The sequence below is a fragment of the Cucurbita maxima genome, unplaced genomic scaffold (assembly GCF_002738345.1).
Source record: "Cucurbita maxima cultivar Rimu unplaced genomic scaffold, Cmax_1.0 Cma_Scf00021, whole genome shotgun sequence".
NCBI lineage: Eukaryota > Viridiplantae > Streptophyta > Magnoliopsida > Cucurbitales > Cucurbitaceae > Cucurbita > Cucurbita maxima.
In genome coordinates this window covers 1679232-1694927 of record NW_019272037.1, presented here as the reverse complement: position 1 = coordinate 1694927, position 15696 = coordinate 1679232, and the positions used below count along the sequence as shown (strand labels likewise).

General features: G+C 34.9%; 4 protein-coding genes across 4 annotated transcripts; 2 read left to right on the top strand and 2 right to left on the bottom strand.

Moving 5' to 3' along the window:
• Window positions 1–59: 59 nt before the first annotated feature.
• Window positions 60–2345, top strand: LOC111495797 (dof zinc finger protein DOF5.3-like). Its single transcript, XM_023145986.1, has 2 exons — window positions 60–692; window positions 2223–2345. Exons 1-2 carry the CDS (start codon window positions 221–223, stop codon window positions 2225–2227), a joined length of 477 nt encoding a protein of 158 aa, XP_023001754.1. The 5' UTR covers window positions 60–220; the 3' UTR covers window positions 2228–2345.
• A 512-nt stretch (window positions 2346–2857) lies between these two features.
• LOC111495781 (dof zinc finger protein DOF1.4-like) lies at window positions 2858–4860 on the bottom strand. Its single transcript, XM_023145964.1, has 2 exons — window positions 4591–4860; window positions 2858–4444 (listed from the first exon to the last, which is right to left on the bottom strand). The coding sequence occupies exons 1-2, from the start codon at window positions 4648–4650 to the stop codon at window positions 3491–3493; spliced, it is 1014 nt and encodes a 337-aa protein (XP_023001732.1). The 5' UTR covers window positions 4651–4860; the 3' UTR covers window positions 2858–3490.
• Window positions 4861–10602: 5742 nt separating this feature from the next.
• LOC111495800 (squamosa promoter-binding-like protein 3) lies at window positions 10603–12614 on the top strand. The gene is made up of 2 exons (XM_023145989.1): window positions 10603–11106; window positions 12298–12614. The coding sequence occupies exons 1-2, from the start codon at window positions 10757–10759 to the stop codon at window positions 12413–12415; spliced, it is 468 nt and encodes a 155-aa protein (XP_023001757.1). The 5' UTR covers window positions 10603–10756; the 3' UTR covers window positions 12416–12614.
• On the bottom strand, window positions 12606–15696 carry LOC111495784 (mitochondrial arginine transporter BAC1). The gene is made up of 8 exons (XM_023145967.1): window positions 15371–15696; window positions 14743–14832; window positions 14268–14369; window positions 13589–13693; window positions 13409–13507; window positions 13160–13336; window positions 12970–13068; window positions 12606–12881 (listed from the first exon to the last, which is right to left on the bottom strand). Exons 1-8 carry the CDS (start codon window positions 15461–15463, stop codon window positions 12747–12749), a joined length of 900 nt encoding a protein of 299 aa, XP_023001735.1. The 5' UTR covers window positions 15464–15696; the 3' UTR covers window positions 12606–12746.

Genomic DNA, 15696 nt, shown 5'->3' with positions numbered 1-15696 from the left:
AATCCTATCATCAAAATCAAATTGAAATTCCAATTTTATGAGTGTGAACGATCTAAATATTGTCGAGGGCACGTCGAGGCTCCTAATCCACCAAAAACGCTTTCCCTTGGCATGCGCCCCGAACTCCCAAAGTCAATACCTTCCCTTCACATCCACACAACCAAATAGCTTACCAAATATATACCCACATACTCGTTTTGTGAGGTAAAGCCAGAAAATAATGCAAGGGGCTGCAGCTGCGTCCAATGAAGAAACCAAATCCACACTGATCCAACCAAACTGCCCTCGCTGCGACTCTTCCAACACCAAGTTTTGTCACTACAATAACTACAGCCTTTCACAGCCGCGTTACTTTTGCAAGTCTTGTCGAAGGTACTGGACTCATGGTGGCACTCTCCGTAACGTCCCCATTGGCGGTGGCTCTAGAAAACCAAAGCGCCCCAAAACAATACCCTTTTCTTCCCCTTCTCCGGACACTCTCAATGCGCCGCCGTCTCTTGCCCTACATGCTGGTGGACCTCTTTCCTATTCCGGTGCTGGGTATCACTCTACTCTCAATGAACCGTCTGTGGCTGTGGCTGTGGATGTGGATGTGGGGGCTTATGCATTTGGATTATCTCAGAGCTTTGGTCATGGTGATCATAATACGATGTGGACTACCATCAACAACTCCATCAATTCTTGCTCTGCAGGTAATTACGAAAATTTAAGCCTAGAAACTGAAAATGAATGCTGTAATTTGGTCCAAAATCATCATGATCATGATCATCTGCCTCCCTATGCCCGCCCCCTTTGATTTCATGTTAGACTGCTTAAAAAAAAAACATGTTATTTTGACCTCGCATTTAATATCCATTAGAATTGTCTCCATGAGCTTAAGCTCGGATGACTTTGGTTTGAACTTTTCGAAAAACCCTCGTACCAATGTAGATCTATTCCTTATCAACTAAAGATCATTCCCTAAATCAATTTTGTGGGCCCAACAATCCTCGACACATATAGTTACAGATATCTCGATCTCTTATTTTACTTTCTGTTTATTTTTTATGGGATCGGGTTAAGATTACCGAAGAGATTTCACATCTTCCAAATTTTTTTCATTGATTTTATATATTTACATTTTAAGAAAAATATTCTTTTTGAAAAATTCAAATTTAATGGTCCTAAATGTTAGACATCAATTTCAAAAATTCAAACTTAAAAAATATAACCTAATCTTCTAACACTTATATCTAATACATATAAATAAATTAGTAATTGTTTTATTCAAAATTGATATCTATAGGTTAAATAAACATATAGTTCAGCGATAATTGTTTTCATTATTTTGTCTCTTTAGCTGATGAGGCTAGCTCGTTGCATGCATGCACGTGTTTACTTTTCGTTTGAATTTTAAATAAGAAGGCACCAAGCCAAACTCACCCAGAAAAATTGAGAGAATTAATGATAATTTGATTGAATAAATTAATATGGAACAAAGTAGCTTACAGCATCTGATACCACGCTCATATCTTAATTGATATCATGACAATCTCCGTTGATACATTCCCAAACGTTGAATTTTAATCAACTTGTATATTATAATTAATCTATCAAGTTTTTGGGCGACAGAATCTTATCGAAAAAAATCTAACTGCTTCGTCAATTGAAATAAAGTGGTGGGCATGGTGGTTTCTGAGTAAGCCAGAATATTGTTGGGTCTGCCACCTCGTTGCACATCCCTTTCAAAACAATCTTCATTGTGCTTAATAATTCCGAGTTTTGTCCATTCAAAATGACAAGAAATCAATTCTAAATTTGTTGTTTCTTGTCACCACTTTGACGAGTGGCGCATAGCTTCTGCAAATTATTGATTGGGATTACCATATTTGGAGTTTTGCAACAAATTTGAATGAATATGAAAGGGTTTCATTTTTGGATTTGATACTCACTCGTACATAAAAGTGGGTGAGAGTTGATTAAGACATCACATTCTATAGCACAGATGTGAAAAGGAGAACGGTTAAGTTTGGCCTTGCTTGTGGAACAACTCTTTGTTTGGCTTCCAAATCCCATTATGTTTACAAGACAGAGACCCTTCATGCATGCTTGCTTGCTTGCCTGCCTTGCTCGTTTTGCTGATTAGATAGAGATAATTTACACGTGTTGATGGCCTATTGGACACAACTTTCGAGTAAGGGAGTCAATCGTTCAAGGTACTGATTACATTTGCCTTAACTTAGGGTGACGATGATGTGAAATTAGAGCTGTGAGAGAGATACAAGTGTCATGTTACTATGCAAGGTGGCGGGTTGCTGCACCCTAGATGGCAAGAGTTCACTGGGATCACGAGTGACTCAGTGAGAATCAACCAGCAACACTAAATATCTTAAACTTATATATATATATATATCTATATATGATTCGGCAGGCCTGTTTTTGGGCCAAGTACAGAGTGATTCAGTTGAGAAAAGCCCATTGGCAGTAAGTAGTCTCCCAACGAAAGGGGAGTTTATTTTGTTTATTTATTTAATTTAAAAGGGAATACAAAGGAACTTCAATGACCTTTTGATTATTTCTAGTTTTTATTTTATTTTATTTTTTTAAAAAATTTAGTCACTTTTTTTAAAAAATAAACAATATATACTTTCTAAATACCTAAAGAAACAATGTAAAAGAATAGGCAAAATCAATCTCTTCCATCTTTTCAAACAAAAAAAATATATATATATATATTCTTTGAAACTAATTTTTAATCCAGACATTAATAATCTTTTGTATCAATTAATTAGGAAACTTAATAAAAATAATTATTATTATTTTAAATCTAAGAATAAGAATAATAGTAGAATTGGGAATTAGTTGAATTTGAGATGAAAGCATATGATGAGGTGAATTTAAAGTGAGATTAATACAAATGTTTTGAAAGACCCAAATCTCCCCCCCGTCTCTATACCACCACACCATTATACCCAGCCCCCACCAAATAAACAAAACTTTAACCTCAAGTGGAACATAACATATACCAGCCCCCACTAAACCCTACCTCAAATACTGTAAATCAACTCCTTTTCTTTTCTCCCCTATATTTACAACGCAACCAAATAAAACCCAACTTACTGAAATTTAAAAAAAAAAAAAAAAAAAAAAAAAAAAAGACAAGTTCTAGCCTTCCTTCCACTGATCTCTTGCATGGGAGATGATGATATTGAAAGTCAGGGATCCGAGGTTCCTCTCAGCGCAAAATCCATATGGGTAATGGAAAATGGGAATGAAAAATGAAAAATTCTCTAACTTTTCGTGGAAAAAGTGAAAATTTTTCAATTTGGATCATCCTTCTTGCTGCTGACATGAACACTCCGATCCCCAAGTTTGCTACTTTATTTTGTTCTTCACAACCAAACCAGACCCATTAAAGTTCACAACAAGTAGAGAAAAAAAAAAAAATGAAGAAATTGTAAGATCTAGTGAAGAGATGAAGGTGGGGTTTAAATTAAAATTCATTTCCCCCCTAGATGAGAGAAGAAGTGATAGATGAAGCAAGATTTTCGGGATCGTGCCAGGTTTGAGAGCTCCAATTACCGTAGAGTGGATTATGATCATTAGATTGGGTAGCAATTTCATCCGCTTGATTCTGCTGATCATCCCAATTTAGCCTCTTCATCCCATCTTCCAATTTCACATCTTTCACATTCAGCCCTAATTGATCTCCACCGTTGGATCCCATCACATGATCAACTTCCTGTTGATGATGGTGACCAAACGCTGGAGAAGCTAGGTTATTACCAAATAGATTCGGATCAGTGGATTTGAACCCAACACCATTGGTGAACTTGGAAGCAAGCAATGAAGAAATGGAGGTTGAAGAAGATGGGTTATGAGCAAATAAGGTAGAATAGCCCGAAAGGAGCGAACTGAACCCATTAAGATTAAAGTCCCTGTGATCAATATTAGGAGAACAAAACCCTAACCCAAGAGGATTTAAATCATACCCGGAAAATGGAACGTTGAGATCGGAGGTGGAGGCATAAAACATATTGGGACAAGAAGTTGAAGAGGAGGAAGTGGAATCCGGGGCCGGGGAGGTGACGGCGGCAGTAGTAGTAGTAGTCGTCGTTGTCGTAGTAGTAGTAGAAGAAGAAGGTCTTTTGAGGCGCTTGTTTTTCCGGCAGCCGCCACCGACAGGGACATTCCTCAAGGTGCCACCGCGGGTCCAGTAGCGCTTACAAGCCTTGCAAAAGTGGCGAGGCTGAGACAAGCTGTAGTTGTTGTAGTAACAAAATTTGGTGTTTGAAGAATCACAACGAGGGCATCGGAGAGGGTCTTGTTGGTGTTGTTTGAGTTGAGTTTTCTGATCATGTTGTTTGTCCATTACTAATCCAGAGGAAGAAGAGGGCATGAGATTATTCAAACCCTTTTGATGATGATGATGATCATGATCTAAACTTGTTGGATGATTCTTCATCTATGTGAAAAGAAAGAGGAACAGCATACACATATTATTCCAATCCAAAGGGAAAGCAACAAAAAAATTAAGGGTATGGTCAATTTTTGGTTGTAATAATTTGAGAGAGAGAGAGAGAGAGACAAAAAAAGAGAGAATTTACTTACTTGTGGCCATTGGTTAGCTGATGAAGAGATGAGAACCATTTTGTCACAGTTTCCCAGCATTTCTTTTTGGATCTCTCCTTTCTCTTACACCAATTTTGTTTGGAAACAAAGTGTAAACAGACAAAGAGTAGGTGATGAGGGAGGATTTTATTTCAAACCCTCTCTCTCTCTCTCGCTCTCTCTCTCCGCCTCTCTCTCTGCCTCTTTCTCTCTCTCTCTCTAAGATGGGGTTGAAAATATTATGACCAAACAATTAATTTGAAGTCATTGATGATTATATGTATAATTTAATGAGAATTTCACGTGGTGTGTGGATCTAAATATTTGAATCTCTCTCTTTCTTTATTTCTTTATGTCTGAAAAAAACAGCTAAAGAATGTTGAGAAACATTCAGAAATCCAATAAAAAAAAAAGGGGAGAAATAAAGTTTGAAGAATATTACAGAGATGAATCTTGAGAGGTTCAAGAAAAGAATGGCATGCATTTCGAAAATTTCTAGGACAATAACAAGAACAATTTAAGAACAATAAAATAACATATCACCTAACATGATTCAAAGTATTCAAAAAGATATAATTCAAATATTCAAACTATCAAGATTTTAGGAGATGGTTAGTAGATAATGAATCGTGTTTAATTCATCTATTTTATCTATTCTTATCTCTTTCACTGTCCTTTTTCCAACATAGCAGATAATGAATCGTGTTTAAGTTTGTGTTGGAGTAAGAAGTATAGAGAAGGGAATCCCTAGAGTGCTCAATGCCCAATGCAAAGCATCTAACCCACATTCCCACCACTTTCACCACTTCCACTTTAACCCTCCAACGCTTTCAAAGCTTTGTTTCACTGTCCGGTTGTTCTCAGAAACAGCTTTCCACAGAATCTATAATATTTGGATTAAGCGAGAATTAAGTCTAAATTAAGAGATAATTAGATGAGGGATGCATTAAAGTAAAAGGTTAAATAATATAGCCCGGAAAGGGGAAAGTTGATAGGAAGAAGAGGGTTAGTGAGAGAGAAAGGTGAGCATTAAATGGTAAATGCATTATTGAGGGTTATAATTTAGATGACTTTTGTGGGCATCTAATTAAAACCCCTATGGGTTTTGAATAGGGGAAGGGAAATTTGCATTTTTTTTTTCTTTGAAAATTGTAGTGTAGGACAGGTTTGAAGAGGGAAGTATTCCTTTTAGGCATGAATTTGGTGATAATTCCAAGAGCAAGGGGACAAAACAAAGTAACATGTGGGGGTGTCTTTAAAAATTTTAAAAAAGAAAACATCACTTTATTCTCAAGGGAGTGGCTTTAAGAGAAGGGCATAAGGGGGGCTTTGAAGGCCATGTGGTGGGCAGCTCACCCTCACCCTCACCCTCACCCTCTTACAAGGCCAAGATATAGGGTGAAGAACAAATGGATTTTGTAGTAAACCAAGGGATTTTCTCGCTTCCCCTAACATTCCATCATTATTCCCTCACCACTTCTTTCTCTCCACTTTTTTTTTTTTTTTTAATTATTTTTTTATTATTATTGTTCATGGAATTAGGGTTTAAGATGGATTATAATATGGTTGCTGCCCCAACTTCTCATTGTTCAGCTTTACCGATCAAGAGAGAGGCTTCAATGCTTCAATTCACATGCATTTGTGGTGAATTTAAGCCGTTACAATAAGAATTCAAGGTCACGTTTTTATAATAATTTCGAAAAAAGAGGAAAGAGGGGACCTCTCCATCAACTCAAGAACAAGAACGCATTCACATACATTGGGTTCAGACAAAGATCTCCATACCCATTTTGGTTGGGTGCTTATTTGGACATCCACTTTCATATTACACTTCCCTTTGTCCACAATACAATTTAATTGTGAAATTATTTTATGAAAAAAAGCCCTTGAAATCTTGAAAATAATTCAAAAAAATCTCCCTCTAATTAATTATATTGGTATTTGGGTGTCAATCATAACCCCTTTTCAATGATGTGCCTCACACCCACTTCTTAATGACACCCAAAATGTTCTTCTTATTCAATCCTTTTGTCTCCTCTCATTTTTATTCTTTTTGACAATAACATTATGCTATGAGTAGGGGAAGAGGGAGAAGAATTTCAAATTCTCCTTAAAATATTCAACTTCATACTAACTCGTTAGTTAATAAAGAGAAATCTCTCACACCTCTCTCTTCCTTCTGGATCGATCTTTGCAGATTAGATGAACAAGTTTTATATTAATATTAATTAGTGGAGGGAGTTCCCATGAGATGGTCAAACTTGGGGAATTGGAAAATTCCAAAGAAGTAGTGCCCATTGATGGCCTTTATTTTAAACAATTACTATTTTTCTAACACTTTTACCTATTTTACTAATTTTTCTTTTTTGTTTTTATTTAAAAAAAAAAAAAGGAAAACTCTTTTAACTGTTAATTATATAATAGAAAAATAAAAATTCAGAAAAAAGAAAAAAATTGAAACTCAAAATCATGTGTAGATCTAAATCTTATAAAGAATATGAATTGGGCATTATTGTACCTAAAAATATAAACTATTATATTAATTATTTAAATATATATATAAGTGTGAGGAAGATTAGGTGTTAGATTATAAAATATGAATATGTCATCATTATATGGATCTTACAATTATCTGCTTACGTTAAATTAAAATTCTTTGCCTTTGTAACCTTGTTGTCGTCCATTCAGTGTGTAATTAATTATTATTATTTTTCTTTACCTTTTGTTTAATCAATTTATTTAATATTTTTCCTACCTAATTTTGGTGCTCATCCCCTTCCCATCAAACCCCAGAAACTTATTTTTTATTGTATAACAGCGATCACCAAAGATAAAAGTTATAATAATAATTTCAATTTTTAAAAATAAAAAAAAAACCATAATGTTCTTAATCAGAAGTGATACTCATCAAGTTGTTTGGAGTTATTTGATTGAATCTTGTATTTTATAATTATTTCTTAAATTATCATCATAAGTTTGATTTTAATCTTAAACATGCTTTATTATAATTTATCTTAATAACATTTTTTTTATCGCGGGATAGCTTTTACCTAAAAATGTTAAATTTATGATATACGGTCAATTTTTGTTTAATATTTTTTATATTTGATTGAATCAAATTAAAAAATTTAAAACCACTAAAACTAAATTAAAATTAAATTTAAAATTATTGGACCAAATTGAAATGAGATTGATTTTAATGGTCCTTTTAAGATCTCCTTTCAAAAGTGTGCAGTTAACATAATAATAGCAATTATCTATGGATTAGTTCATCATTCTTAATAATTTATCATAATTTATCTACAATAAATGACGCCTAAAGTCTAATGATGATTAAAAAAATATATAAAATGCGATGAAATTTTATTCCAAAATATAAATTTGTATTTAATAATTATTTAAAAATATAAATAAATTTCGATATAGAATTTGTCTTTTTGAGTTTTAATTATAAAAGTAAATAATAATGGTAAAAATATAGGGTCAACTACGAATAATAATTATAAGTAAGCTTCAATTACTCACTCAAAAAGCCACTAATCATGCCCACTTTAGCCCTAAATTTATGGAACTAAAAGAAGCCCTAATTTTATGGGACCGTGCTTTGTGAATTAAGCCGGTCGGCTGGGATTGGTGTACGGCGGACGCGCAACCGCCAATGTTTCCATCATTATTTCTGCCTTAAAATAATTGCAATTTGGTGCATTTCATTTCACCGACACTTTCCCGACAACTGGTTCTGTCGGGAAGGGAAGGGCCTTCTTATGGGCCTTGTTGGGCTATCGGCTGTATGCTGAATTCGGACTCAATGGGCCTGGTGGAATCCATTTCACGAGTTTCACATTAAGCGCAAATACAATGGGCCCACTAGCTGGGCCTCTATTGCCGAGCCGAAGCCCAAATGGAGGCTTACTACTGCTAGTACACAGCATAAGATATATATATATTTTGTTAGAGATATATTCTTGCTATTGTCTTTTTATAAATATTAAATAATAATTATTAAATTTAATGTTGTCAAAGTTGCGGATATTCACAGGGACAAAAATGGAAACATGCCTCCATATTTTTATGTTTTATAAAATACAACGTACAATAATATCTTCTTGTTTTGTGTCCTTTTATATTTATTATTTATTATTATTTTGTTGGTGAAAATAGATAGTTTGTTGCTTTGTAATTAATACGTGGACAAGGATAATCTATAGCTTTTATTCAGAAAATATTACAAATTAATAAGATTGTGGTGGCAAATTACTATTTTATATTTATACTAAACATAATTATTGATAATTATAATTTATCATAAACTCATTAAACACAAAATTAAAATTTACATTTAATAGAGATTAATATTTTCAAAAGAAATTACAATTTATCATAGACTTATTTAACATTTCTAACATATTAAGAAACTAAATAGGTATTTAAAGCATGATTTTGTGACAATTTCATGGCTTAATTAGGAAAACATTATACAAAAAGATATGCATTTAGTTGAGGTGAGCTGTGTAGTTTTCCTTTTAGACGTGTCAAGTCAACATGATTGAACGGCTGACTTAAAGTGGAAAAAAAATAAAATAATAATTATTACTGAACGAGAAAATAAATCTGATGGAAATTAAAAACTTTTGATGCTTAATAAAATGTTACAAAAAGCCAATTTGAAGCGGTGTGTTATTTTTCCAATTTAAGAAAACTATAGGAAATGTTTCTTGTTTGAAACAAAATACAAATTCAAAACCAACCCTCAATTATTGTTCTTTCTTTTAGATTAGGGTGAGTGTGTGGAGCCTATGACATCGTCATTGAGTTTTTCTTTCCTAGTGAGTCGGCATGAACGAAGCAATTCTTACAATAATGCATAAACTTTTCCTTGGTGGACGCGTTTTAAAGTTGTAAGGCTGACAACTGTTAGATGAGCACGACTCTCCACAGTGATATGATATTCTCCACTTTGAACATAAACTCTCATGACTTTACTTTAGGCTTCTCTAATACGCATCGTACAAATAGAGAGATTATTCATTGATTATAAACTCATTAGCTGACTAGACATTCATTCAACAACAACGATACATTATTGGTTAAAGCAGATAATACTAGTTAGCGGTAAACTTAAACAATTGGTTTCATAAACACAAATATTTTGATCTTTTATGTGCAAAGAAGAATAGCAATTTGAGATTAAAGTGGAATTAACAAATAAGTACACTGAAATGAACTTGAAATGAATTGGACCCACATAGCACAAAGCTCTAACGTATTGCACAGTGAGCTATCCCTCTAGCCGGTACAATTGGGACCAATTTAGCTCTCTTTTTCTCATTATTGTTGTTTTAGGGTTCCAATGACATCTTTTTATTATTTATTTATATTAATCTTATTTTAATTAAAACTTTTAAATTTAACCTCAAATCAACCATAGACTTATTACTAAAAATACCAATATTAACATAGCTAAGCTGTTATAACCTTCCAACTATAAAGTAAAAAATGTCGATATCTTAAAATATTTGTTATAAAGAGTGAGGCTAAAAGTAAAAAAGGCAGAATTGAGGGTTTTATTTGTTTTTTAGTCCAATAGGGACACAATAAAGTTAATAATAGGTACAATTCATACTTTACACCGCAGAAACTGAACAGAAAGAAGCATTCTCTATAGAGACCCGCTTGAATTAAAGTTATAGATATAGATGGGATGCCCCAATTCATACACATCTACTTAGAAAGTTCGAGGCTTATTAGACACTTTTCAAAGTGGAACGATGGACAAAACCCAAAAGATCTAACCCCTCTAAACAGGAGCAGACAATTTTTCCAAAGAGAGAAGACTAATATATATTTAAAGTAATTGTTTACTACAACTTGGGTTCTGAAGGTATGTGGAAGCAACATTATTGGAGCAAAAATGGTTGGTTTTTTTAGTGTTATGAAAGAAATAAAATGAAAAAAAGATCATTTTTTTCCCCAAACCCATTTGTTGTTTTTTTGTTTTAAGGCCAAAAAATGGAGTTTGTGGTCCTCAGACCTCAGCTCTAGTAGTGTACTATTACTACTCTTATTGTCCTTCTCTTCTTTTCTTTCCTCTGAAGCAACCAATTTCTTGATTCTTCTTCCTTTCCTTTTCTCTTCCTCTTCATTAGTCTGTTTTGGGTCTTCTGAAATGGCCACCGGAAAAGCCGACGGAAAAAGGAGGCTGAACTACTACGACATGGAGGAAGAAGAGGAGGAGGAAGAGGAGGTGGAGGTTGTTGATGGAGAATTAGGGTTTGGTGGGGATTTCAATAAGAAGAAGAAGACTCTGAGTTCTGGTGGTGGTTCTAATAAAAAATCAGGATCTGGGTACGGTGGAGCGGCTACGGCGGCGCCGTCGTGCCAGGCGGATAATTGCAATGCCGATCTGTCTAGTTCGAAGCGCTACCACTGCCGCCATAAGGTCTGTGAGTTTCATGCCAAGGCTCTGGCGGTTATGGTGGCCGGAATCCACCAACGGTTCTGCCAACAATGCAGCAGGTATTTTGGGACAAAAACCCTAATCTTAGATCTGTTTTTTAATTATGTGGTTTAACCTATTTTAAAGGTAACGTAAAGATTAGGTAATAATTCAGCATATAGTTAGTGAGAAAATTAGTATATGTTTTAACTGTTCTTCAATTAATTAACTCCAAAATTTAACTGTTTTTCAGTGTAATTTTCTTTCATCTCTTTGGAGTTTGGTTGATCCAAAAATAAATTACTGTTTATTCATCCCAAGACCATCAACTATGAAATAAATGGAGAAAATTGTAATTATAATAATGTAAAATGGCTTTTTATTTGATTTTTTTTTTTTTATTTTTCTACTTACTCAAGTTTTTGAAAATAAATAAATAAATCAGTCTTGACCCCCTAAATTTGGCAAGGTTTTTCAAAAAAAATTTTGTATAAGCTTTTAATTTTATTTTAAAATGGAACCCTAAATTTAATTAAATGTTGAAATTTTTATTTATTTATTTTTTCACTCATATAAGCACAAAATTGTACAGTTCAATAAAATTTTCAAAATTTACAGTTTTAGCTAAATTTAGCTCTAATGTTTGTAATTTTTTGTATAACAATTCTTCAAAAGTGAATAGAAGGTAAATTTTGGTATTCTTATTTAAATTTAAGATAAAGATAGTAACATTTATTCGAGATGATTAATGTAAATAGATAGTTTTCACAAAATTTTATTATAATCTTTACTATGGTAGAGAAATATATTTTATGAGGAACAAAATTTTAATATATAGTTTTAAATTTGATAATTTCAGGATACAATATCGAGAGAAAAGTTTTGAATTCTAACTTTAAATATAAAATTTTAACCTAAAACAAACTTTGATATATTAATTATGAGACTAAAATAAAAAATAACAACAACAACAATAATAATAATAATAATAATAATAATATAGTTTGCATTATTAAAATTGCTTAATTTCTTGGTTTTTGATATGGTAGTGTTTTAAATCCATTTTAGTCTATATATCTCGAGAATAAGACATGTCCTGAAGATAGATGTCTTAATTGTTGATCGATATGTTCTTTTAGGGTTTAAATAGTTTTTTTAGTGTTACATATTCATGCATATTTATGAACGAAACACCATGAAGCTGATTGTTTATATGTAGTAGTCGTGATCATTATTGAGAAACTAAATATCCATCATTTGGGTTCCTGGAGATTTCATGGTCTTCAAGAGTTCGATGAAACAAAAAGGAGTTGCCGGAAGCGGTTGGCCGGACACAACCAGCGGCGGCGGAAGAGCTCATCGGATGTCCATGGCGGAACCTCAACCTAGCAATATGCAGAATGATGAAAGAAGGGGCATTTTGTTTTTAATTTTGTTGGTCAGTGCTTCCATTGTTACCAGATTTGCTTGCTCTCTCTCTTCTGTCAATCCATCCAGCCTTTTGCTTTTGCTCTGTTCTACAGACCAATTAGTTCATCTTTTGTATTAATCCCTTTGCAATGTGAAGTAAGATTATGTATGGAGCATATCAGCTTTTGATTTACTTTCAATCTAATTCAACGAAACAATAAGGAACGAATGTCTACATTCAATAGCAGGAACATCAAAACATACTCTAAAGAAACAACATGAAATTTGAAGAGGCGAGGAAACAGTTGAGTTAATCTCGGGCGATACCGAGAACTTTCATTGCTAGCTCCCAGCAGACGATTGCTGCTGCATTGGCAGGAAATGCGCGAAGTATGGTTGGACCTAATCCTGTATAGCATCCTCTAATTCCAGCGTTTTGGTATATCTAGAACAATGATGATTTGTTTCAGCATGTTGTGTAATTTTGAGCCAGAGATGAGAACTTGAATGAAGCAATGTCGAGAACGTCTTACCGAGCGCAGGACTAGAAATGGATTTCTAGTGGCGTTTTTATCTGGAGAAGTCTGGATTATGGTTTTGGCAACATCCAGGGGCAAAACAGCTAGCCAGAACTGGTTGAATTTGGAAACATTAGTCAACTTCACAACAATCAGATTAATAAGTCTTTCTAAAGAATAACAAGGAATTTACTCAGAAGCTTACAGCCACACCACCAAGGCCACCAGTCAAAATTCCAATTCCCATGTCCATTAAGTTGCCATGGACATTCGAAGGAGTACGCAAGTAATACCGAACGTTCTCGTAAACGCTGAAAAATACAGCATTTCCTATTGATTCCCTTAAAAATGTTGTAAACCCTCCGCGGAAAATACCAGTAGCCTGTAAAACAGAGTGTCATTTGAAAACCAGATCACAAATGGGAGATACCCAACAAGTCAAGGATTGTCTTACCCCTTCTGTTTTTATAGTTTTAAGGGCACAATCGAGTGGACCGCTATATCTACTGGACACTGGAACAAGAGAATCAGTGCCTTGAACTTGCATCCTACACTGAAAAATCTTAAGAGTCATGAGCCTGACATGTGAACAAACCAAAGAAAGCAAGAAACTCGTACATCATGATGTACCTACCTTCACTAACTCAGAAGGACATAGTATAAAGCTGATAATAGCTCCACCATAAGCTGCAGAAGGAATTACTACTTGTGGCCGTGGCCTACCATTTTGGTGGTCTCCCTTCACAATCAGAGAAAGAGAGACCAGTAAGGACATATCACGATAATGCACACAGTGCTCATGGGCCAAAAAATTGTAAGACTACCGAGCATAAAGTAAAGAGGTTTTTGCAATATTTATGTAACAGCCCAAGCCCACAGCTAGTAATTATTGTCCGTTTTTGGCCCGTTACGTATCGCTGTCAACCTCACGATTTTAAAACGTGTCTGTCAGGGAGAGGTTTCCACACCCTTATAAGCAATGCTTTGTTTCCTCTCCAACCGATGTGAGATCTCACAATCCACCCCCTTTGGGAGCCCAGCATCCTCGCTGGCACACCGCCTGGTGTTTGACTCTGATATCATTTGTAACAGCCCAAACCCACCGATAGCAGATATTGTCCGCTTTGGCCCGTTATGTATCACCATCAGCCTCACGGTTTTGAAACGCATTTGTTAGGGAGAGGTTTCCACACCCTTATAAGAAATGCTTCGTTCCCCTCTCCAATCGATGTGGGATCTCATAATTGAGGAAGCCAGCAAATGGACCAAAAATCCTTAAGCAAGATGAAAGAGTCAATTTCTTTAGTACAGACCTGCAATGACTGTTTAGTCCGGGAATAAATTCCAAAAAGAAGGGAACTCTCAAACGATACTCCAATGAAAGATGATGTTGCCCCTCGGTAAAGTCCTCTCACCTGTCAAAATCGTTTATTTCTCAATTCTACAAAATATGATCATCAAGCATAGGACAGAATGTGAAAAAGGTTGCAAATCAGAGATTTTCAGTAGAGCATTGACGCTGAGACATAACGATTTATGCAGAAAAAGGGTAGTAAGAGCAATATTGAGCAACTTGCACACTTAAAGCAATGCTTCCCACAAATGAGGAATCAAACAACATTACAACAAGCAGCAAATAAGACACCACTTTTCCAACATAACCAGGTATACGTCATTGAATGATGAAGACTATAAACATTCAATTCAAATCTGCATCCAATTAACCTATCTAATATGACATATTCAACTGCTTCATATATTTGTTTCGGAAGAGTTCAGAAACCTTACACCATCAGTCTTCAGTATCCTAGTAGTGCAATGCAGACCACCTCGATAAGTAATCCCCCGCGACTCGGTATTATGTTTTTGAAGCTTTACCTGTCAAGTAAACAGATATGCATATGAGAAATAATTCCACCAGCCACTAACTATTTACTCGCAGAACTAGCTTAAATTGCAGGAAGCCGTTTGGTAACAGTATAGCAACCCCATTTGCACAAACAATCAACTAGTTTGAATGTGCTAGTCCAGACAAGGCAGCATGGTTACATGGTAATTGTTGCTCCAGAAAACAGTAATGGAAAAGGCAACTTGACGCAAACAATCAGAATGATTAGTAGGCGTTCTTAATTTTAGTAATGTACAAGAAGAATCGTTGATCTGCATCTACTCCACATTTCAGATAAGTTCAACCCTAAACGCCACAGGTGAAAACAAAGAAGAAAAATCATTAAATGAGACATAGCATCAGGTCAAATTCCAAAATGTAAATTCGATTGCCTTTGCTATCCATTTCATTTACACCTATCTATGTCAAACCCCCCAAAAACAAATACCAAGCCAAAGAAGAAGAATTCCAGTTCAATCCATAGGGAAGGTCGAAGGAATTGCAGTTCGAGCAGACAATCCAGCTTACCTTAACGGTGTCAAAAGGATGGCCGGTAATGACAGTGGCAACGCCGGCAATCAAACCGGCAACGTAATCTTTGTAACTGGAACTGTCCCCCATTGGTGTGTTTGTGTAAAGGGTATCAATGGAAATCAGGGAGAATCATCGAGTCTCCATTGGAACCCACAACTGAGCTGAACTGAACCTGGATAATATGTGGCTCCGACCTCTGAGAGCAACGAATGGTGTGTCATTTGGGGAAAGGTGATTGATGATCACTTTACAGCCGCAACCGCAGCCGCTGCAGCTTTGCCTGCATCCATTACCCTTTTCTTCTCTCTTTCCTGTTTTCT

What these genes read in the sequence shown, in the direction of transcription:
- LOC111495784 (XM_023145967.1), bottom strand. Translation starts at nt 15,463, where the DNA reads ATGGGGGACAGTTCCAGTTACAAAGATTACGTTGCCGGTTTGATTGCC. An exon ending in ATCCTTTTGACACCGTTAAG is followed by an intron (nt 14,833 to 15,370) that starts GTAAGCTGGATT and finishes TTTACTTGACAG; the next exon opens with GTAAAGCTTCAAAAACATAA. An exon ending in GGACTAAACAGTCATTGCAG is followed by an intron (nt 13,694 to 14,267) that starts GTCTGTACTAAA and finishes CTGATTGTGAAG; the next exon opens with GGAGACCACCAAAATGGTAG.
- LOC111495800 (XM_023145989.1), top strand. Translation starts at nt 10,757, where the DNA reads ATGGCCACCGGAAAAGCCGACGGAAAAAGGAGGCTGAACTACTACGAC. An exon ending in TTCTGCCAACAATGCAGCAG is followed by an intron (nt 11,107 to 12,297) that starts GTATTTTGGGAC and finishes GGGTTCCTGGAG; the next exon opens with ATTTCATGGTCTTCAAGAGT.
- LOC111495797 (XM_023145986.1), top strand. Translation starts at nt 221, where the DNA reads ATGCAAGGGGCTGCAGCTGCGTCCAATGAAGAAACCAAATCCACACTG.
- LOC111495781 (XM_023145964.1), bottom strand. Translation starts at nt 4,650, where the DNA reads ATGCTGGGAAACTGTGACAAAATGGTTCTCATCTCTTCATCAGCTAAC. An exon ending in CAGCTAACCAATGGCCACAA is followed by an intron (nt 4,445 to 4,590) that starts GTAAGTAAATTC and finishes CTTTTCACATAG; the next exon opens with ATGAAGAATCATCCAACAAG.